At 37.4% G+C, this 23,493-nt stretch overlaps 1 protein-coding gene across 1 annotated transcript; it reads right to left on the reverse strand.

Annotated features, from left to right (window-relative positions):
- Positions 1-1,820: 1,820 nt before the first annotated feature.
- LOC140236205 (uncharacterized) lies at positions 1,821-22,586 on the reverse strand. The gene is made up of 4 exons (XM_072316173.1): positions 22,513-22,586; positions 19,957-20,058; positions 4,299-4,424; positions 1,821-2,846 (listed from the first exon to the last, which is right to left on the reverse strand). The coding sequence occupies exons 1-4, from the start codon at positions 22,584-22,586 to the stop codon at positions 2,726-2,728; spliced, it is 423 nt and encodes a 140-aa protein (XP_072172274.1). The 3' UTR covers positions 1,821-2,725.
- Between the last annotated feature and the right edge of the window lie 907 nt (positions 22,587-23,493).

The raw sequence follows: 23,493 nt of genomic DNA on the forward strand, positions 1-23,493 counted from the left end.
CGTAAGAACAATTACGACCTCAAAAACCTTTTATACCTTTGATCCGATCCAAATATTATTCGCAGCAATTACATGTTTTTATGAATAGAATTGATATATTGAAAACATCGAGTTTGATAGAGTTTTTTGTTTTTTATTATGAATCATAATAGCATAAAAAAGGTCCAAGGAAGCAAACAGCGAGAAAAGATTCTAACTGATGAATGAAAAGAAAAGACTAGCAATAGAAGAAATGTAGAAAAAAGAAAAACGCTAAAAACATATGTCTACTTCTACATTGGAGTCTATGACGCCTGTCATAAAAATAGGGCTTATCTATTAGTATTCGCGAAAAAGTCTACTGATCTTCTGCCTAATTGCCTGATTATCAATAAATAACATAGAAACGTCTTCAGTATTCTGCGTTGATTTTTACAAAGAAGGGACGTGATTATGCTTACGACTGCTCTCAAACATTTCTGCCGGAACATGCATAAAATATTTCATAGTGGACCTTACTGAAATGTTATGATGCCATTTTGAGAGTATTGGAAAATGATACAAGTTAGATATATCTTCAAATTTTGGAATACTAAATCTTGAAGGACTAACAGCAGGGCTTTTACAACGATACACGTATTTGAGGGCCTGGTAACACAAAATTAATGGATAATTAATTGGATATAAACTAATTAACTCCAAGCAGGTTAGATGAAAATATAATTATCATGGCATGTTTATACAAGTAAAAGAGAAATCTCAACTACTATGAAAGTAACTATTGTTTACTACCTCAACTCATATTGCCAACACTGAGCAACTAACAGATAAAGATAATGATTATTTAATTAAGAAGGACGGTATATCAAATGCAGCGAACGGTCGATGAAAGGAAAGGGAGAAGAAAGATGAAAAATATAACTAAATAAGACAACAGGGAAAAAATGCAATCGTATGTACCCCAACCTATGGAGAGTCACCATCCAACTCAAGTATTTTGTCATAATAAACTAGAGATATACATTACGTAGAAGCAAACGAATAACCTACACGGTTCCGCGATTCGCTTCATTTTGGGCCATCTGTGAAAATCATAACCAAGCTAATACAAGAACCACAGCGGAACTCACTCACGTCTAGAAGCCGTAGCCAGAGGCATGATGGGGTGTAGGTCGGGGGGCGGGGGGGGGGGGGGGCGCGAAGGGTTAAGTGGATATTGCCTTTTCGAAAATTTCTACAGTATTTGTTTTCTTTTTCTTTTTTCTTTTTAACAGGAAACAACTGAGATGGAATAGTTAGACCATCTTTTTGGTCGAGAAATATTGGCCATAACCTTTGTGCCATATGTTTTTAATGCGGAAGTGCAATAGCAGCAGCAAGAACGTTTATTCCATGAGCTTTTATAAACTATAATGGACCCTGGACCCCGCCCTTGCTAAGAGGGTACGCTTTTATACTCTATTTTTGATTTGTTGTTTTCTGCTTTTTCTTCTTTTTTGTGTGTGAAAACAATAGCTCGTACTTATGCTGAAATTGGGCGACAACAGGCAAACATTTGGGGTTATGGTCAGTCATGGTGAACCCCAAAATCATAAATCTGTTCCGTGCTTGCTAACTACACTTGTCTCGCACTCCTAAACATCGGCCCTCTTTCGTTCTCAGATAATTTTGACATAGTATTATAAATGCACAGATATATGATTGTTTTCACAGCGCTGCGATTCATATTTCAAATTCTCCCAATAAAAATAGGCAATCATGAATCAGACCGTGACATAATAACGACACCAATCTTTGGTGATTTCTTGATATACATACGTGGATATATTTCATTTGCTGTGGTAAGGTTTTCACTTCAAGGTTCAAAATGTATTGAAAAATATAACTTCAGCTGTGGCCAGATAAAGACATTGTTTGTACCCGAATAACAAAAACAAAGAGTGTCTTCAACATTACGATTTTGTCGATAGAAATATGTTTAAAGAAGTTTAAAGAATAATTTCAGAGCGCTCTTTAACTGAGAACTTTAGCATTATCATGGAAGAAGCTACCTCCCTCCCTGTCCTGCTTCTGTTTCTGTAGTATAATTGATTGTGACACAAAAGGTAGCATATTCGCTTGAGTATGACACACTTTATTCACAGAAATATCATGAAGACATGATATATTGTTTTCTTTACAAAAAGAAAGCCACGACGAAAGTAATGCATGTTTGAGTCCACCCTATACCGTTTAAAAGGAACCAACAAACAAAAACACCAGAAAGCTAAAAAGGAAATCAGGCAGACAGCACACTGGGGTTGGAAATAGAGAAATTTAACAATCTAGATATTGAAAATCTTGCTTTGAATATTCATTAACTACGAAGATCCTTAATTATGCAAAATATCGACGACTATTCTAAAATCAGCTAGACTTGTATGAAATAACATTTTCTCTTTGAGCAATGGGTTTCAGACAGGGAAGTTTGTTGTTTTAAGAACTTTGTGTGTGTGTGCGTGTTTGTGTGTCATGAGTGTATGTGTGTTCCCTCTTTCTCCGTCTGTTTTTTTTTTTCTTAATAGGAGGGACGTGTTGAAAGGCGCATAAATGTTTTGTTGCTGCTGCTGTTGTTGTTGTTGTGGTAACTGAAATTATTATTATTATTATTATGACTATTTTTGCTGTCATTTCCCCTGCTGCTGTGGCTGTGTTGCTGCTGATACTGCTGCTGGCATTGGGTACGGGGTTCCCAGTTCTCATGCGATTAGCGCGTGCTCTCTCCGCCTAGCAGCTGGTCTAGGAGGGCCCTGTACAGGCGACCGCTTTCAAGCTCCTGTCTCAATGCTGCGTAGTCGTGGTGTGTGAAAGATCGTTTTTGTGCCGGGCTATAAAGACAGAAATCAACAAACCCAAGCAAAATAAGATTGTTAAGGATATATACTCTTTAAAAAAACTGAAGGAGTGAATAACAGAAAAGAGTGGATTTAGAGTGAAACTGAAGTGAATTTTGAGTGAAAATGTTCATTTCCACTAATTTTGGAGTGACCTCAGGGGTGACTCCAAAATCTTCGAGTGATCCCTGAGGTCACTCTAAAGTGAGTGGAAATGAACATTTTCACTCAAAATTAACTCAAATTTCACTCTAAATTCACTATTTTCTGTCATTCACTCCTTCAAGTTGAAAATTTTCACTCATTTTTTTAGAGAGTATAATATTATATATTACATCATCTTTACAGGCTGAAAAACATTTTAAATGATACTTCTCAGAAATTCGTAGACTGTAAGTTCAATATAGGTATTTGTTTGTTTATTTGTTTTTTCATTATTTTTCGTATGATGAAGATGGGCTTTCTAGATGTACTTTCTACAACTTCACTCCATTATCAAATGTATTTTATTACTAGAGTACAATCAAAGCTTTTAGAATCATGGGGATTTAAGTGAAAAGGGGAGAAACGTTTATAAACTTATGTAATGCCACATTTCCTGTTTAAGCCGTATTACAGTGGCGTCCAGGATCCAATATACTTTAACAGGCCTAAGTGATTGATCGCGTTCTTGTGTGGTATTATCTAGCAAAACCGATTTTCACAAAAGTATGCTATGTGGGCACCATTTAGTTTCTTAGGTATAAGTGGTTATATTTTTATGAACACAAATATGAAAATAATAATATATACGAATATAATTATTGCAAAAATTGACAGTCATGTATTTGTAAGGATCACATTCTTATATATATCTGCTTAGCGCATCTGCCGGATTTTATGATTACATAAATACATTCTTTTTCTCTCTCTCTTTCTAAAATGGGCACACCCACAAACCCCTATTAGGAATATAAACAAAAAAATATGAATAAAAACATAGATCTGAATACAAATGTATTTATATATTCATGAACTGTGTTTGCATATACTTCTGTGTATTTGCCGGATTTTATGTTTACAATCAATATTTTCTACACTCTCTTTCCTGATGAAAAGGGCACACCCACAAACCCCCTTCTTATCTTCCACTTGCTCTCTAAATCCTTGGACTATCATATTTAAATCTCCCCTCCATCTATACACCTCTATTTGTCTGTAAGTATCTCTCTTTCTCTCTCTCTCTCTCTCTCTCTCTCTCTCTCCTCTTTGTCATCTGCGTGGCCCCATTTCATTAAAAAAAATGATAATAATTATGATAGCAACACATAATTTGTAAGGACAAGAATCCAACATCCTGATTGGCTGTTGCGATAAAGCGAAGTTGCCATTCCAGCAAGACTTGCTATCTTACAACATCTTGTATGAAATGAAGCCTGGGAGTATCAGTAGTCATATTATACGTACGATGATCGTTTTCCCGCCCTGGCCATCATGTCGTTCATAGCCTGGAGGAGGAGACTACGTCGGAGACTGTCTTCCCTCTCCTGATGTCTGAGGGCGGCAAAATCGTTGTCTGCTATTCTCTTGGCGCTGGTCATAAATAAGAAAGAAGAAACAACAACAAAAAAAGTGGAATAAGCCAGATCGGGGTTCTACTTTGCGCATGAGCAGAAAATGTCTTTTGTAGCAACTGGGGATGTTGATTTTTTTTTATTATTGAGATAAACATCTGTGATGTAATGATAATTTAAATAGTGCACAATAAACTCCGAACTGACTTATTACTAGTTATAATAGCAGACCAGAGATTCAACATAAAATTTGCCAACTATATTGCAATATCCATTTTCGTTTTAAAGGACAATAATAATGATGACGAAATAAAAAGTAACAACTGTGATAATTTCGATGTTTCTGTTGATAACAGCATGATTTTTATCATTATTGTGATATAAATATTACGATAATGTGATTTCAGAAATTAAAAAAAAAAATGTTTGGGACCATACTGATTACCTTAATCACTGTTGTCTTTATTATTTACACTCCCTCATAATTTCGCTTGTAGGTTTTTCTTTTTTATATCACTTTTTATCAAAACCAGCGTGATTCCCCTCAAAGTCCATGTAGTCAGTATTTCAACACACAAACAAAATTACCAAACATAACGAACAAAGCGATTTCGTAGAATTGTAGTGACATTTCATTGATAAGAGATTAAAAAGAAAAGCCGGAGAACGAGAATAAACCTTTAACACGCATTTATGCCGACCCCTTGTGAATGCCAATTGTACTGAAAATTCTATCGCTGAGGGGCATCGTACAAACTAAATGAGTGATTAATGAATAAAAGAAAAAAAAAATAAAAAGATCGCACACATTTCAAATCACAACCGTCCATCTAGCGTAATGACATTATTAAGTTACAGACTCCGGGTATAGAGTTCGCCAATTTGTTCAAGTCTGACCATGAACACTGACCTTCATTAACAGTAACAAGACACGCGGTGGAGGCGCGACTGAGCGCAGACCTTGTCACGATTAATCACAGATCAGATGGCTGCTTCGAAGAAAAAATGATACCCAGGAAAACGTTTTCGCAAATAAATTGTTAAATTGTGGTCCATAAAAGCTAAACGTGGATGATATGTGTGACATTAACGACTGCTAATGAGTCCAATTAGTAATACAGGTGTCTGGGTGTAAGTTGAGTAATCAGTGTTATTGCGCCAGAGTAATGGTGCAAGAAGAATAACGGATGGTTGCATGTAACGTCTTATTGACCGCCCAAAGGTTGGCGCTCAAAGTAAAACGATACCCTTTTCGACCCGAACAAAACAGCGGAGTGGCGCGAGTCCGGTTCCCCCCTCGTTTCTGTTCATTTATTATACTGTACACTAACATCCAATTATTTCGTGGAGGTCGTAATGAGTAACATTGGTTTTTCCCAGCATTATTCCTAGAAAGTCGCGTCTGTTCTTACATTTAAGTGGTTATGACTCATTACCGGTGAAACTGATAATAGATCAAGGTTTCGCTTGATAAAATAACCCAAGTGATAGATACTAATGGACGGAGCGAATGAGGGAGATAAGGATAGTAACGTCACAGTTACGCATAATGCAGCTGTCATTTGTATGACGCACCTCTTGACCCCCGGGATAGGTGCGTCAAAGTACCAATGTGCGTCATACCTTTTAGGTACCATGACGTACCCTCCGTCACAAAAAGTGACCCACCTCTATGAGACATTGACGCATTAACCAGTCAAAATGGTGACGCACCTCTTCGTGAAAATGACTGACCCTTGACGCACATGTTATTCGCAGTACGTGCCAGACTGGAATGCTATGCTGCAGAGCTCTGTGTGCGCTCACGCAATTCGCTGCCTGCGAACTGTGTACACCGAACGGAACTTCGCCCGCGTGAATCCCTGTCGCCTACGGACCCTGGATGTTTACTTCGATCGCCGTGGTACTGTATCCCCATGTTGTGGGCGGCTGGGGAGCGTTAGTATAGTAGCTTAGCTGCACACTGTAGCCAGCTGCCACTGCACTCCAGTACCTTTTTTCGATTCGAATCGGGGTAGAAGCGTTCCGTTGTGCAATGTCTGCTTCTTTTTCTCTTCTTCTTCATCCGCTTGTCCCTTGCCTCCCAAGTATGAAATGATTTTTAGAGTGTTGTGTGTGTTTTTTGTAACGTTATTGCATCATTTTTCTGCAAGGAAGAGGTGAGTTTCTGTTCGTGTATTGATGTGCACTGCAGTATGTGCAGGTGAAAAGCGTTCGAACTGTCTTTCCCGAGTATCATGGAAGCTCGATGTATTTCTCGGCCTATCAAAGGAGATCTCATACAACAGAATACTTATAACAAACTACTTTCCGGTCAAAATGAATCGATTTCCTTTGTTTTGTATCGTTTATTGACTTGATCCTAAGGATCTTGTCGCAATACCGAGTTTCCAATGTGTATTTATTTTCACCTTATTTTCGCGTAGCTTTCGGTGCTGTAAACTGTTGCTAGGGCCTAAGCCTACTACCAAGCTTACCGTTCTCCACTGTCGTTTCTCACACATCGTTTGGTACGATTTCTTCCATTTTATATCACTTTATCCGTTCCCTTTATACTTTGAAGTATTTGACGTAATTCTTTCAAGTGTCTCGCACTGCTATTTTCGTAACGGCGATTTCTCCGCTTTGCTGCAATATTTTTTCGAATCGAAGCGACGAAGTTTGATACCAGCCGCTGTAGTGTGCCGTGTGTTGTCTTTTCTAAATATTTGTGTTGTTGGGAGGTGTTGATACTTTGTATTTGTTATATATTTTTCTTAATGTTGATAGGAAAAGGCTAAAATGGTCTGAGTGATGTCTGATGGTGATGATGATAACTATGCTGGTGTAAAAAGACGGCTTACTGTGAATGCTGAGCGTACGTGCCGTTCGTTCCATTTTACTTTCCCTCTTAATATTCTTCTTTCCCCCTTACTGTTCTTTTCCTTTCCAAGAATGATAAAAAAAAAGAAATTACATACACCTCACAACAAAATAGAACCACGTGCTACCAACCTTCGTAAAGTTAAATCTAAATGTTCAATATCAGCAAAGAATAAGGGGAAAGCACGAATGACAATAAATTATAGCGAAGAGATTGTTTTACATGCAGTCTCTTCGGCTCGAAGAAACTTGACACCCCACCCCTCTCCCCTTGTGGAAATTTCCACAAAAGCAGGTGCCACACCCAGATGCGTGCCAGACGGAAGAATGCGCGCACTGGAATAAACAGCGTGTAAATATCATGGAAATATCGATCGAAGAACCAGCTCATTAGTTGAATTAAAGGAATCATTGCAAAGATATCGTGATTCTATAGCCTTTCTTTTGGCGCATAGTAGGAAACATCAAACAGTCGAATATAATGTACTTGATCGAATATCTTATGTTCCCTGAACAATAAAAAAAAAGATCGATTAATCAGTCAATTAAAAATGCAACTGAGCCAGAAATACTTAAAAGGTCTCGTATGCCCAGAGAAATTCACTACGAGTAGGTTCAATGAGATGCAGTCATCACCTGGTTAGACAACAAAATCATGACAATTAATTTCAGTTCACGCTCATGATAACTGCTTATTACTTATCAAAGTTTTGGCTATCAACATTCGTTCGTAGGTGTTTTTTGTTTGTTTTGTATGTTTTTCCTCGTGAAAGACGTAATGATTTCTTCGTATCGAACGTAGACTGCATGTTTACCGTTTATCCAAACAGTAGGCGCCTAGGCGTACTTTCTGAATATATTCAGAAATTTCTATCAACATTTTAAATATATTACAAGACTCCCAAATACCAGTTGAAAAAAATTAAGAAATCGAATTTTTTAGATATGAACAACAACAACAACAACAACAACAAAAAATGCGTAGGAAAAAACCACTTCAACCTCGAATGACTTCGAATTTCTCTAAACCGTTCCCTAGTTCATGGACATCCCATAGAAACGCGTGTTTTGATATACACGTTGCTATGGCAAACTATCTAGTTTCGCGAAACTACGGCCTGGCCACAGTAATTTTTTCCGTAACCTCCCGCCTCCCCTTCCCCGATTCGAAAACAGCTTGATTGAAGCCCCTGCCTATTTAAACACGAACCTTATTAAACCCAAGTTAGGTACATGGTTTATATGGCTAGTGTTTAAATAGAATTTACTATTTTAAGTTAATGCAGGTTTTAATAGACTCTCAGTAATGTTAGTTCCATAATCGTTTGTATGTGTTCTGGGGCCTGGCCTCTGCCATGCCTCGCCTTCTGTATACGTATGTACGCGTGTACTGGATGTATACATGTACCACATGGTCGACATCACGCACGTGGTTTTGCTGCAGGTTCCACGGTCGACGGTCGATGCTACACTACAGTGAATGCGATTGAAGGATAGCGAGCTTCGCGATGCCGCGGGCTGTATGTGATGATTTTAATCACAAATCGTGTTTGGTAGTGTGGTTTTGGAGCAAATTTGTACTCAAACTTTCTGAAAAGACCTTTAGTCTGACATCAGATAGAAAAAGAAGACATACGAGAATGAAGTGAGTATCAGTATGTTATAATAAAACTGATTGAAAATTGTGTCATTTTCGCGTTTCCAGGAGCCGGTGAATTCGGCCGACTCGCGATCGCGAGTTTGTTTTATTCTGTTACGGAGGGATACCATGCCCCATGCAAGAAGCCTCGCAAAATTACATGACGGTCCCATTAACGAACCTTTTGACACACTCTGGTTAAATGACCGACTATGACGCACATAATGGGTCAGTATTGTGACGGACATTTTGCTCCCGTGACGGCACCACGCGTCATCAAATTGGTGGTACTTGACGCGACCATGACGCACATTTCCCGGGGGTCAAGAGGTGCGTCATACAAATGACAGCTGCATAACAGGGGTGACAATTAAGCTAACGATGACTACGAATCTAATATCAAACTATCTCTTACGTAGATCTAAGTAAACATGTTATCGACACTGTTATGAAGACAATGTCCTATAGTCGGCCCATCTCAATAAATCAAGAGAAAGCCCAATCAACTGTATATTATACATGAATAATGAAGGGCTCCTGTCTCATATTTGCTCACAAAACTAAAAAAGTGACCTCCGTAAAAAAAAAAACAAAAAAAAAACGTCCTGTCGTTTATTAACATGAACAATGGAATAAGTTTAATGACTACATTAACTAAAGGAAACGTGATAAAGGACTTACACCCTATCAGTCCGCTTGTCTTTATCTGTTTTCATCAAGATTGTATGCTATACTTTCGGCTATGAAACACTATGTTAACAGCCGACCAAATCTTCGAAAACACAATTATGTGATTCGAATTTGCATCTTTTTGTCCTCATGAAATTTCCCATTAATTTTTAGTAGGGCCTATAGTTGATACGAAAAGCATACAAAATAAATAGATACTATTGAAGAAATAAATGTTAGCACGTTTAGAATATTAGCTTTTATGCTTATGTGTATAAGGTTGGCAATTCTTTTTCCTCTGAAGTTGAGTAGATATACATTCAAATTTATTTAATGAATTCCGTCCAATCTTTCTCCAGTACTGCGTAAGCACTATTTCACTGTTGCCAAGCCAATGAATGCAAGTTGATAACATCAATAGCCATGATAGCAAGTTTCAAGTTTCAAGTTTTATCAAACCAATTCATTAAACATTTGACATTTTACAAAAGGATACAGCATTAAGAATAATGAATGGTTTGGGACCCCAAAAGAATCAGAGCTTGTAAAAAAGGGGTCCCGGATAAACATATAAAACAAAACATACTAAAGTTTAAGCATATTAACAAGAAGAATCACCCCAGGACGAGAAGAGTTAAAGGGATAGCATAGTTTTGGTTGAGATGGGGATTCTGGTTTTAACTTTGTGTGAGATAATTAGAAACCACATCAGGAAATATCAAAGAGCATACAACTCTGAGAGAAATTACAAGTTTATTTGACTGCAAAATCGGGTTTGAAATGGCTGAGATATTCAACACAAAACGAAACAAAACAAAACAAAACAGAGTGGTCCTATAATAAAAGGTGCTGGGACCCACCTTTTATTTGGACCTCTTTATCTATTTATTTTTTGGATATTTCTGTCATTTCAAAACCGATTTTTATCAAATAAACTTTGAATAGTATGCTCTTTAATAGTTTATATCATTAGTTTCTAATTATCTCGCAAAAAGTTTCAACCTGAACCTCCATCTCAGCCAAAACTATACCATCCCTTTAAGCGCTCAGCAGTGAACCCTTTCGATAAAGTTGAGAAGAAAGTCGGTGCCTAGATGCATCCATTATTCATGGCTCCTACTCAAGCTTATTCATGAGATTGGGTTGAGTACCAAGTGAAATCCATGTCGATATCTGCTGCGCCCGTAAGTTAGGACAAACGCTTTTATAAACTTTTTTGATTAGAACAAATGGGGGGGGGGGGTGGAAACTTTATGAACATGAGCCTCCCTATGGAATATTTACCTACACAATATACATGAAAAGAAATAAACGTCTCCAGCTTATTTCTTATAAATTTGTTTTATTTTTCGCTGGTAGGAAGGGCCAGAGCCTAATTTTCTCTACTAATAATATTTACCCCCACTTTAGAGGGTATAGAGTGGTGTTGTATGCTATAATACAACTATTCAAAATTCAAACTATTTGTGACCCTGCATCACAGAACCAATAAAAAGTCGCCAGACATGGATTTTAGTGAAGGGCAGATATTGAAAGAGCAGATTCTAAGCTTTAAAATGATGTATAACTCAATTCAGATGGACTCTCCTAACCTATCCTAATGTTGGAAAGAAAGCATACCACACTCTGGGAAGCGTGAACTGAGAAAAGAGCCTTTGAAGTACAGGGTCTATTCAAGCACTTAATCTTCACCAAGCCGCGGCGCTAGCTGCGCGATGAATGGAACACAAAACAGGATGTTAACCACCAGAGCAAGAATAATGAAGGGATTATCAGAATAAGCTGAAATTGAGCATGCTTTATTAACACATTCTGTAAATGATTAATGATAACTTTGAATACAGTTGCATCAATCTTTTCAAAGTTACTGGAGTTGAAAGTAAAGGATGAGCAAAGGGTTTTTAAGAAATGAAAAGGGACCTCTAAAGACGTTACCTAATCGCACTATTCTACACAAAAAAAGGGTTATGGAAAAACTGCTGAAAACACACTTTCCACTTCGTTTTATGACCCCAAACTTAAGAATAATGTAGACGAAGAATAGCTCTCTCAGAAAGTATGAAAAACTCAAGATTGACTCGGTTGACCTGTTTCACCTTTTTAAGGTTCTCACACAAAATCAAGGGCTGCGACTTTTTGTTCGTTTTGTGATGCACGGTCACTTAATGACAGACATTGTAATATCAAACGTGATTGTGGACGTGATTGTAATCACGTGCATGATGAACAAAACTCATGAGTGTTTGCAAGAGTTGCTATGCAACGTGACATGACTCCACGGCTTATGTTATCAACCGCTCAGTTTCCATTAATGAGAAATTTCGCCCTATTCATATTTCATATTTTGTATCAGTCGCAATTCATTTTCTGTGCTTGAAAAATCCCTTTGTCTACTAGTAACTTGCAAAGGAAAAGGGAAACAAAAAGACAAAAAAAATATGCGTTCACTAAAGAGAGGGGGTGGGGAGAGGAAGAGAGAGAGAGAGAGAGGGGGGGGGGGGGAGGAAGGAAGAGGTGCACTCATATTAGTTTGATCTTGTATGAAGCTTAAACAACTACATGTCGGCAGATTAGACTTTTGAGTGAAGGTCAAATTCTGGAAGGAGACGCGAATCCAAGCCTTGTCTATAACTCGGCATAATTTGAATTTCCCTACCAAAATAGATCATCGCGGTTGAAACGTGGAAGCAATCTTTTATGATGTCCGTCGGCAGACCATCACTAAATTTAGAGCGCATTAAATATACATATTGATATTATTTCAAGCATTCCTTTCTTTTTTGAAGCGCCATGATCACCAAAATTTGGGCCTGTAAGAGCCATACAAGTAGTCATTATTGTTATTATCATTATTATTATTGGTATAATTATTATTACTATTATGATTATGATTGTTATTGTTATTATGATCATGATCATGATGATTATCATTATTACTATTATTATCATCATTATCATTAATACTTTTATTATGCGGTTGTGAGACAATTCTATTTTGAGATTTCAGACATTTCTCTGAGAGTATAATTGAATCATTAAAAATTCGGTTCATTGATGCAAACATATAAAGCATTAATGGCTATGCCGTATTATGAAAGCTACTACTGATTTAATGCTCTATTTCAATGCTCATTATCTATCTGTTTTCCTTTCAAATTCACTTCAAAAGAAATTATACAAACTCGTACAGATATTCGGATATTCTTATTAATCCCTGCGACGCTACATGGGTTAAAAGAAAATAAAGATGATGGGAAATTATCGAGTTCAAGCCAGTGGTTATGCAGATCTTGGATTCAACTTAAACATTCCAGCTTCTTTCTGTCGTTTTTTATTTTGAAAAGTTTTCTTTCCACTTAAGTCATTATTAATGGTAATTGTCTTAAAAAGAAGTATTTCTTTGATTAAAGAAACTGTTTGCCACTAAATTGCATTGGAAAAATAAAAACCTGAGCGATTAATGCTGCCTTGAGTGAAGTGTCACTATAAATGAAGATGCATCAAACCGGGGCTTGCTGAGCGTAGATGATAAACGGACACTCATATCGTCGTATCAAGAAAAAGATCAAGAAAATGGGACGATTTCCGAACCGAAACTGCATGAAAGGGAACGACAAATGACTCTCGACAACTGGAATTAGGTGCCGTATAAAAGTGTCATCGAATGGGGGATATTAGGCGTCATTCGCCGGGCTGAGATTGGAATTGAATCATTGATGACAGGGAATTGACGAAAAAGAATCAACCCTCGCATAGAACGTGCACGGCCGTTGAACCGAGAGATTCAAACTGTTTTGCGAATTTGAATAGCGGCGCACATTGCTCCTCTTCTGTTTCTCTATAGTATGCTTAACGTTTGCGTGGGAGGCAATCGACTGCCCTCCTTATTGATGATATTCAGTCATCGTCAAATTTTGAATTAGTCAAATGGATGCTTGAATTCGTGACATCTATAGTGGGGACAAAATACGAAAAAGCCGGGATAAAAAGATAAGCTACTACACTTCGCAAGTTTAACAACTTTTCTTTTTCCAAGATAAGGTAAACTTTTTTATATAATTGGAGGTGGGGGTATTTCATAGGAAAGATAAAATCTGAAAGAGGTTGGATTGATATGAAAATGTTTTACTTCTTTACTTCTTTTTCGTTAGCTACTTCAAATTTTATTTTATTGGTTGCATACAGAGGGACGAGAAAGAAAATAAAAGATAAAAACGAATGAGGCAAAGAATCCATATATATATATATATATATATATATATATATATATATATATATTATACAAATAGTGAATGGTCACGAGTGCAATGGTACAAAATTTCGCACGAGGTGAAAGATAGAGGCGCTCTATTCAACGAGGCGAAGCCGAGTTGAATAGTGCGCCTCATCTTTCACCGAGTGCGAAATCTTCTTCTTCTTCTTCTTCCAATTAAGTCTGCCTCCTTCAATGGACTGAAGATTCTTGCAGACTGTGCTATTTACATTATAATACAATTTATTTACAGATATTTACAACCTCATATAAAATTTGACGAAAATAACTAGCTACGGTGATCAACCGTTAGACGGTTTCGAAATGATCCCACAGATGGCGCTGAAGCATTTTCTGACGACAGGGAATTCCAGTTCCTTACAGTTCTTGGAAAGAACGAATGGCGATGCGATTCAGTTCTCGAGTATGGTACCTCTTCTTCTTCTTCTTCCGATAAAGTGCTGCCCTCAAATGGTAGAGGATGAACGCACTGCGAGAACATGCGCATACGCTGCACCGGGGCAACAGAAATTTGAAATCAGGTGAAAAATATTTACAGGTGCGAGTAAAAATCTCTGGATGAAGAGTTACATCCTACAGAGTTCCCTCAGCGCAGTTTTGAAGGCGATGAGGGATGGGTATGTGGCAGGATCAACAGGCAGGCTGTTCCAGTCCCGGATGGTGCGTGGGAAGAATGAGTTGGCATACGCTGTAGTACTGGTGTGGGGGATAGTGAATCGGGAACAGTGTCCTCTGGTAGATGTTGAGAGCTGGGTCAAGTTTAATAGTCTGCCAATGAATGTCAACCAAGTGATGTCTGATCTTATACATCATCAACAGACGATTTTGATAGGAGTGTGGTTGTGAGGCTCTCGTCAACTGAGTAGCCTATTTAATAATATACTGTAGTCCTGTGCTGAAAGAGGAGTAAGATTATTGTGTATTTTGTACATCATAATTAGCCTGTCATTTTTCTGCGTTGTTCCAGAGTGGTCCAATCAAGTTCTTGTAGCATTTTGGCGACACTTGAGGTGTTATGGTAGCAATTTAAAGTGAATCGCGCAGCTCTTCTCTGGACCATTTCCACTTGGTGGATTAGGTTCTTGAAAGATGGGTCCCAAACTGTGGAAGCATACTCAACAATTGGTCGAACCAACGTTTTGTAAGCTCTGGCTTTAACATCAGAAGATTTTATGCGAAGATTGCGTCTTAGAAATGCAAGGACGTTATTGGCTTCATTGACATTAGTGTTGATGTGTTGGGTCCAATTCAAATCAGAAGTGATGGTTACACCCAAGTACTTCACGGATTCAACAGATTCAAGAGGGGCGTTATGTAGATGATACACGTGTTGCACCTTTCTTCTTTTCCTGGATATTGTCAAAACCTAAACACTTATTCTGTGTTCAGAACCGTCATCCATTTCTTCGCCCAGTCACCAATTTTGTTTAAGTCCTCTTGAAGATTTTGCGTATGATGTTGATTGTCAATGGTCATGTAGGAAATTGCATCATCGGCAAAAAGGCGAACCTTTGACGCTAGACCATCAGGCAGGTCATCAATGTAAAGCAGAAAGAGGCAAGGCCCAAGAACCGACCCTTGAGGCACTCCAGATCCTACCGCTATTGGAGAAGATTTAATACCATCTAAAACGACCCTCTGACTTCTTCCACTGAGAAAGCTTTGAATCCATCTCAGATTTTTCCCCCTGATACCGTAATCTGGTTCCATTGCACGAGTAAAGACCATACACTATTTGTTTTATACAACACCTCGAACGTCAACAGATTTGATACTCACAGATTCTTGAATTTAGCACAGAAATGGCAACCATTTTCCGTGAAAGACGAATGAGTAGCCTCACAGTTGCAGCTGCAGCTGCTGCAGTCACCGTGTATGTACGTATGAGAAACGAAGTTGTTTACAAAAATGAGTGACAAAAGTACGCGCTTGTAAGCGCGCTTGTAATTGTTGAGTGCGCGCGGCACGTGTTTGTTTATTGTGACATCAGATTGCGTGCAATGGAACATTTTGGTCGAACAAAATTGCACTGCTGACAGCCAGAGAGCGTGCAACGGAACTTTTTACTAAATGCCACGTGATGGGCAATCGACCAATCGGATAGCTACATTCTAAATAGGTGTTATGTATATCATGCGGAAACACCACCAAAGGTATAACTGTGTGGAAGACAATAGCAGTACGATTTTGACTGTTGTTTTGCAGAGCTATTGTGCACAAGGTGGAATGTTGTCTTACACTTACTGTATCATATTATGTGACCTTGCACCACAAAACCAACAAAAAGTCGCCAAACATGGCTATGAGGAGACTGTAAGCTTTAAAATGATATATAACTCAATTCAAGTGGACTCCCCTAACAAATACTGGAAAGAAAGCACATACTCTGGAAAAGTGTGAACTAAGAAAAAAAAAAAGGCTCTGAAGTATAGCGCCTATTCAAGCGCTTAATCCTTACCAAGCCGTCTAGCTGTGCAATGAAAGGGACAAAACACAGGATGTAAACCACCGGAGCAACTACAATGAATGGATTATCAGATTAAGCTGAAATTGAGCATTTTCTATTACCATGTTCTGTTAACACATTCTGTCCATGATTAATGCCAACTTTTAAAGCTGTAGCGTTATCCTTTCAACAATGTAGACTTGAAAGTTAAGAGTGTGCAAACTATTTCAAGAAATTAAAAGGGGCCTCTAAGACATACCTGATCATTCTACTCCCCTCCCCCCCCCCCCCAAAAAAAAGGGTTTTAGAAAAACTGTTGAAAGTACACTTTCCCATTCATGTTATGATCCCAAACTACAGAATAGTGTAGAAGAAGGAAAGTTCTTTCAGAAGATATGAAAAACTCAAGATGGATTTTTTTTTTTTGTCAGTCCTGACGTAAAATCAATGGGTGCGACTTTTTGTTCATTTTGTGATGCACGGTCACATACTCTATGAAAGAAGGTGAAACAAAAACTAATAGTAATCCTTATACCACTGTTACCATTTATTTCAAAAAGCTATTGAATGGTTAATCATTCCCCATACCTCCCTGTCATACAGCAATACAACAATATCAAACTTATCTCTATTCATATTTCTGTGATCAGAACCATGATATGCTTTCCACAAAGCTCAGAAGAATACACTTTTTTTCATACTGAATTTTGCCGTCCGTATGGTAAATTATGTATGGAAAACTGCCTCCCGGTGTCACTTTCATTGAGGACACAAAGTATTCAATTTAGGATTAAAATGTTGAGATTCATTGTAGAGGATAAGACTTCATTTTCTAAAGCTTTAGACATCAGCTGAGAGGTTTGAACATTCGAGCACAGGAACGCATGTCACTGTTCGATGCGTGATACGCACTTGAATTGAAGGAGAGGTATAGAAGAAATTTGCTTTGCCCACGTATTCTAACTCTTCCATATATTGATAAAATAAAGTTCAGTAGATGAGGTTTCTCAGACTTTTGCATTGATTTCAACATAACTCTCAGCTGAAGAATATATTCCTTGCACACAGTGTCAGAGACACATGCTAATATTGAAAAACAGGCAAGAAGAATACGCTAAACAAGGAAAAAAAAAGTTGTTTAATCCACGGGGGATGATAATATCCTACATAATTTTCAAACTGCTTTTCGATGAATCGTCGTACTTAATTGCATTTGCATTTTCTGCAAACAAGATTTTGAGAAAAGCTCTTGTCTTCAACAATTCCAGCCCACATTTGCCACCCTACTTTCACATCTCAAGCTTTCCTTGTTACCAAGCAGCCAGTGGGCTTACCTTGGAATAATTGTGAAGCGAATATTACCTCTTTGTTTTGTCATGGAACAGTTATAAACTGTGTCAGTGTGCGTTTGTTCGAAGGATTCTTTTACTCCCTATGATCTAAAATTCTCAAAAAAATGTATTCAGTTTCATAAGGCTACGAGTTAGCGCTTGAAATACAATGTTATTATAATTTCCTCAGTTGAGCTATCAATATCAATGTAATTTCAGTCGTTTTGTCAAGAGCAAAGGGCCGTGATAACATTTTGTCAAGCAAATGCTATGTCTGTTTTCTTCTTTGTTCTTGGAGACGGCCCTTGCAACATGGAACATTTCACTAAGGAGAAAATGAAAATTTGTAAGTATAGGTCCTAATTGAAATCGTTTGTGTTTACAAATTTAATTTAATTGATTTTTCCTTGTTGTTGTTGTTGTTGTTGTTGTTGTTCATTTTCCATCTGTGAAGATGGCTGGAGAGCCCATATTCAGCTACACTAAGCTGGTCTTCCATGGGGTCCAGTTGGATGTGAGGTGGGACCACTTCACCGGGTTAAACACCCTGCTCTTTGCGATGAATGAATGAAGCGGGATCTTTTACGTGCATGAGCTGTGACTCTCTCATACACGGGACCTCTATTTTATGTCCTATCCGAGGGACAGAGTGTTTTGCCTCTTGCTAGAGGGGGCGGTATGTTTGCACACAACATTGCTCAGTCCAGACTCGGGTTGGAACCCGCGCCGCGTGATTGTGAGGCAGACGCGCTATATAGCGACTGGGCCAACAGTCACCGCCCTGTTGAAAACTTCATTTCTGTTTTGATGTGGGTGGGATCCAATTTTGGCAATATTTCTGTTATCGTTGTATTTTCGTTTGTACATTGAATTCCTGGAAGAAAACGTTGCAGTAATATAATATTACTAATTCTAACATTATTAGAATTGAAATTGAAATTGAAATACAGTTTTCTTATCTTACAAGCCTTGTTTACAGAGTTGGTTTATAAAACTTACTTGCTGCCTAAAAAGTGTGGGTAACGACGGGATTTAGACTCTTCCACTTTGTAAAAAAAGGAATTCGGGAATATCAAATTTCTTTCAATCCCTCCCCCCCCCCCCCAAAAAAAAATAAAAATAAAATAAAGCTATTTGTATTAATCTTCATGTTCAGTATATTAGGTTTACTGCAATTATTTTTTGTTTCAACTTATAGTCTGAATCTATTGTGCTCTGTTTCAAACGTGATATTTTATGCACGGACTTGAAGTTCCTTTTATAACCGTGTTGAAATAAAATCACAATGAAGTGACATGAAATGAAATGAAATGAAATGAAATGAAATGAAATGAAATGAAATGAAATGAAATGAAATGAAATGAAATGAAATGAAATGAAGTGAAGTGAAATGAAATGAAATGAAATGATATGATATGAAGCTGTCTGGCTTTTGTAAAGCGCGTTTCAGAGTGGTAGCTTTGTTGCCAGTGTTTTATATTTACCTCGTTATACGTAACCTTTATTTGTAAGCGCTCGTGTAATACTGTTTGGTCTTATTTAACAGTGCCTCTTAATCTCATTCATTCGCTCGTTATCACTTGGCAGCAGTTGTTCTTGCCGGGAAACAACATTCAAACATGAAACAAAACATTACAGGATGACTAATCGTAAAGAGTAAAAGGGTAGTATCATTAGACTTATTCAGACGAAAGAGCACACCTGAGTTTGCATAGCGGATTTTATTTTTTTTTTCCACTGCTTATAAAACGTGTACCAAGAAACACGGTTTTGAAACATGGTTTTTGAAACACTGTAAAGATAGAGGAGCGCGTATAAGAGTTTAGCCCGAGCGTTATCATGCTCGTGCGGACTGTGCTAAATTAACAAGCTTTAGATCTGCGACGAGGGTGCTATTAAAGACGACACTAGTAAGGCACAAAAAAGGTGGAAAAAGTGGTGTTCTACTCGTGCACGAGACAGCTGTTTCCATTGTCCAACCCGGGATGCTGCGTTGTCTTGGCGTTCGCGTCGCAGATCTAAAGCTCACTATTGTGCATGTTATTACGCTCAGCTTGTCCCTTGGTAATTACATTGGTCAAGAAGAACGCGCGCAACCAGAAACCCTATTTGAATTTGTTTTCAGTGAAACACTGTTTTGAATCGCACCTCCACTAAACCATGAAGAACGTGATTTTAATCTCGACTTCCATAGATAGCAAAATTTAACCCACAAAACACGTTGTTATCCAAAAATACCTTGCTATATAATACACCCCTCAGTCCCTGATGACCCATGAAACTAAAAAAGTATAAACTAATCAGCTGCTACTGGTTGACCTTTGAACTCACATGCCGTCCGCTCTGAATCCATTTCCCATTCCTGCTTCGTCTCCGTTGTCCCACGTGGCTGGCTCAAAACCTTCGGAGGGCGCCCTTCTCTCTCGGTTTTGTCTGTTCACAATCAATTCAACAGTAAACAAGAAATAGCAAAAAAAAAAAAGATTTTTGTTTTTTGAATTTATTTGCAATCATAAGAGGGCATTTGCTTTCAAGTAACAAATGTCACTGCTTATATTATGAGAGAGAGAGAGAGAAAGAGAGAGAGAGAAAAAAAAGAGAGAAATTCAGCGAAAGTCGAACAAACCCAAGCCAAGCCAATTATTCATGCTATGATTAAGGGGTATTTGTTTTCCCCGACTATGATTACATTCATTTTAGTTCAGTCTCCTTCGATACATGCCATGCAATCTTGAAAGACAAAAGCCTCTCTAATTCTTTAGGAGATATTTAACTAAATTGTAAAGTGAAAGACACCGTGTATGGGGACAACACTGTCAATCAGTTGGTGGATGTATTTTGATTTACCAACATATTCTTATGTAATTGCTAGAGACAATAATCTTGTGTGTTAGCTTAAAGGCATAATTTACCATTTGCAGATGAAAGCATTAGTGCTATAAAATAGTTCTAAAATGTGAGTTGGGGATAGAAACAACCACTGTCAAATTTTGAATCCGTATAATCGATGTTAAGTGTTGTTAAATACACAAAATGTGAACAATAGTTATAATAAAAATTTTTCCAGACTAAACCGTATACAGTTACGGTTTATTGAGAAAAACCCTGATATCTCCTTATATTTAAGGTTTTATTGCAAATATTTCATATGGTAGGATGTTTTATGATACAACAGACCTACACATATGCATCAAATATGATAGCTTGAAAATTTTTGAAATCACTGCTCCCAAAGGTAAACTGGACCTTTAAGTAATATATCAAACTGTATACTAAAGCCTCAACTGAATTTTCCCGTGTTTTCAGCCCGTGCATTGCAGATGAAATTTCAAAATTATGACACAAAAATCATGAAATTTTGGGGATTTCAAGTGGCCTCATTCGAGAGAAGAAGAGGGAGAGGAAGATCGATGAAAACAAATGCTCATCTTTTGTAAAATCAGGTAAAGGCGAATCAAGGGCAGCATTTACACCTAAGATAGTGATATTATCCACCCATATTCTTTTGTGTCGTGAAGCTGTGGAGTTTTCAGTGCCAATCAACACTCACATGTTGACAATTTTGACTTTAGGGTAGGCTGTTCAGGTTACACGTTTACGTCAAAACTAACCCATGCATTATCAATACAATTGATATTCAAGGTAGGGGATACCTTTTACAGACCTCCCAAAATGCAGCAAAACATTAAATATGAACCTCAGGGGACTTGTTTAGGCTACTGCTGAGAAATTTGGAAGTCAACAGTTATCTACAATTTGAATAATGCACAAAACTCAACTACTCAGTAGTTCTGTGTGTCAGCCACACTTAAGCCTTTTTCTTGCAGTCTTCTGTATCTTTTATCTATAAACACAAATCCAAAAGTATAAGAGCTGATGTAATAACATATAGAGTGTGTGACAAGAATGTATATAGAAATGTTTGTAAGTTTTGATGAACTTTCTTCACAAAATATACATGATGGACACACATTCAGTGCATGGGTCTGCAAAGGTAGCCTAGTAATGTACTGGAATTTACGGTGAGCCCCGAAAAAAATTCAATTCAAAATCTAACGGTCAATAAAAATGAACTTAATGTTACCTTCCACTTTCAATACTTTATGGGAGTTTCTAAAATGATACTCTCTTCAACATACCACTGTATTTATACAACTCTTCATTTAAGGCATGCAAATGGGATTCCCTACCTTTAACCGAACGTTATTGACATTAAAGTCAAACAGTTAGCCTACTACGATTCTATAATATAAACCGATGTTTTCCTTATCAATACATGATGAGAATGAGGCGCATTCATTTTGTATGGTAGGCAAATTTAATAAACTCTACTTGTACTTCTGTTAGAATGAAATGAAATGAAATCATAATTATAAAAGCTTGATATAGATATATACAATATGTAACCAAGACGGGTCAATATGGTTTTTGATGGCTGATTATCCTGGTATAGGGTGTGGCACATGGTGGTCATGACGATCTTTTATAATTTGCAATGGTTACCATTAATTATACTGATTAACATTTTTGTGTTGGTTATGTTTATCCGACACCAACACTTTGGAATTATTTTGAAGCACTAAAGCTGTTTTATTTTTCCATCTGCAAATAAAATATTAGACAGAACTCAAAGACAAAGATAACGCACATGGGGGAATATGAAATTAGAAATGATAATTCCACTCTACTCCATGTCATTTTGTTTATAACATTCCCCCCCCCAAAAAAAAAAAAAAAAATGCAATAAATACAGATAAATTGATATGGTGGCACAGACTTAGCACAACGAAGTATGAAGGAATGACATCATAAATATAGCAATGATGTTATGAACATCAACAAACAACATACTCAACTAATCGACGATAAACGAATCTCTAAACTTACGGAAGATCTGTTGCAGCAGCGAATCCCAGAAGAGCGGCAAAAGCCACAGAAAAGACGATGACCGTTGATTGCATGGTGGTGAATGTGTGTGTGTGTGTCTATCTGTGTGTGTTTTAGCCTTTTGTTTGAAAAGAAGGAAAGAGAGGAGGGGAGAAATCACAATCATTGATACATCAGCATTTTTAAATATTTCTTGCATGGTACTTCATGAAAAAAAGATTGAGTGGCCGAATCTGCTCAACAATTATACTTTAAGATATATGATTAGTTTTATGAAACTTTAATTTATTGGTTTCTAAAAGAAGCCTATGCCTTTACATACACACATATAAACATACAAAATATGGTATATTACATTATATTATATATATATAAGAACATATCATAAAAATTGCAACATTATATTCATAAACTGTTCAGTACAGTGTATATGATAAAATATCTAAACTGTTTTGACATGGTGATAGGATTTTGCGGGACGCCTGATTACACTCACGAGGTGTGACACACTGTCGGAACAATCATATGGGATACAATCAAGGCAAGACGTTGGATTCAAAAGGAAAGGTAGAACATTTTAATTTATTAGATTAAGAGTACTGAGTAGTTGTTGAAGGCTGAACCAGTATTATCACCTTGCCTCATCTGCTCTTAACGGGTTCAATAGCAAAGCTATACCTCCAACTCTGGTTTGAATATTAGGAGAGGTTTCTATCTTTAACACACTGAACTCAAAAAACCTCAATTCTTTCCTGGTCATGACTGAAAAAGAAAATAGTTTACGTTTCCGAACAAACACAGGGTGAATGGAAGAGTGAACGTCATTAACAAGCAGTCTCCTGAAATCTTGTAAGATTACTGCTTAGCTAGCCTATGATATAAATTTGATACAAATGACGTGTTTGTTCCTCCCCCTGAGGTAAATATAATCTACTACTGGATTCCAAACTAAAATTGATGATCAAATCAGCACAAACATGT

This window comes from Diadema setosum, chromosome 12 (genome assembly GCF_964275005.1).
Source record: "Diadema setosum chromosome 12, eeDiaSeto1, whole genome shotgun sequence".
In the NCBI taxonomy this organism is placed as follows: domain Eukaryota; kingdom Metazoa; phylum Echinodermata; class Echinoidea; order Diadematoida; family Diadematidae; genus Diadema; species Diadema setosum.

Coding starts and splice junctions, on each gene's coding strand:
- LOC140236205 (XM_072316173.1), bottom strand. CDS start 22,586: ATGCAATCAACGGTCATCGTCTTTTCTGTGGCTTTTGCCGCTCTTCTG. Junction 20,059..22,512: donor GCTGCTGCAACAGATCTTCC/GTAAGTTTAGAG, acceptor GATTGTGAACAG/ACAAAACCGAGAGAGAAGGG. Junction 4,425..19,956: donor GGATTCAGAGCGGACGGCAT/GTGAGTTCAAAG, acceptor ATTTATGACCAG/CGCCAAGAGAATAGCAGACA.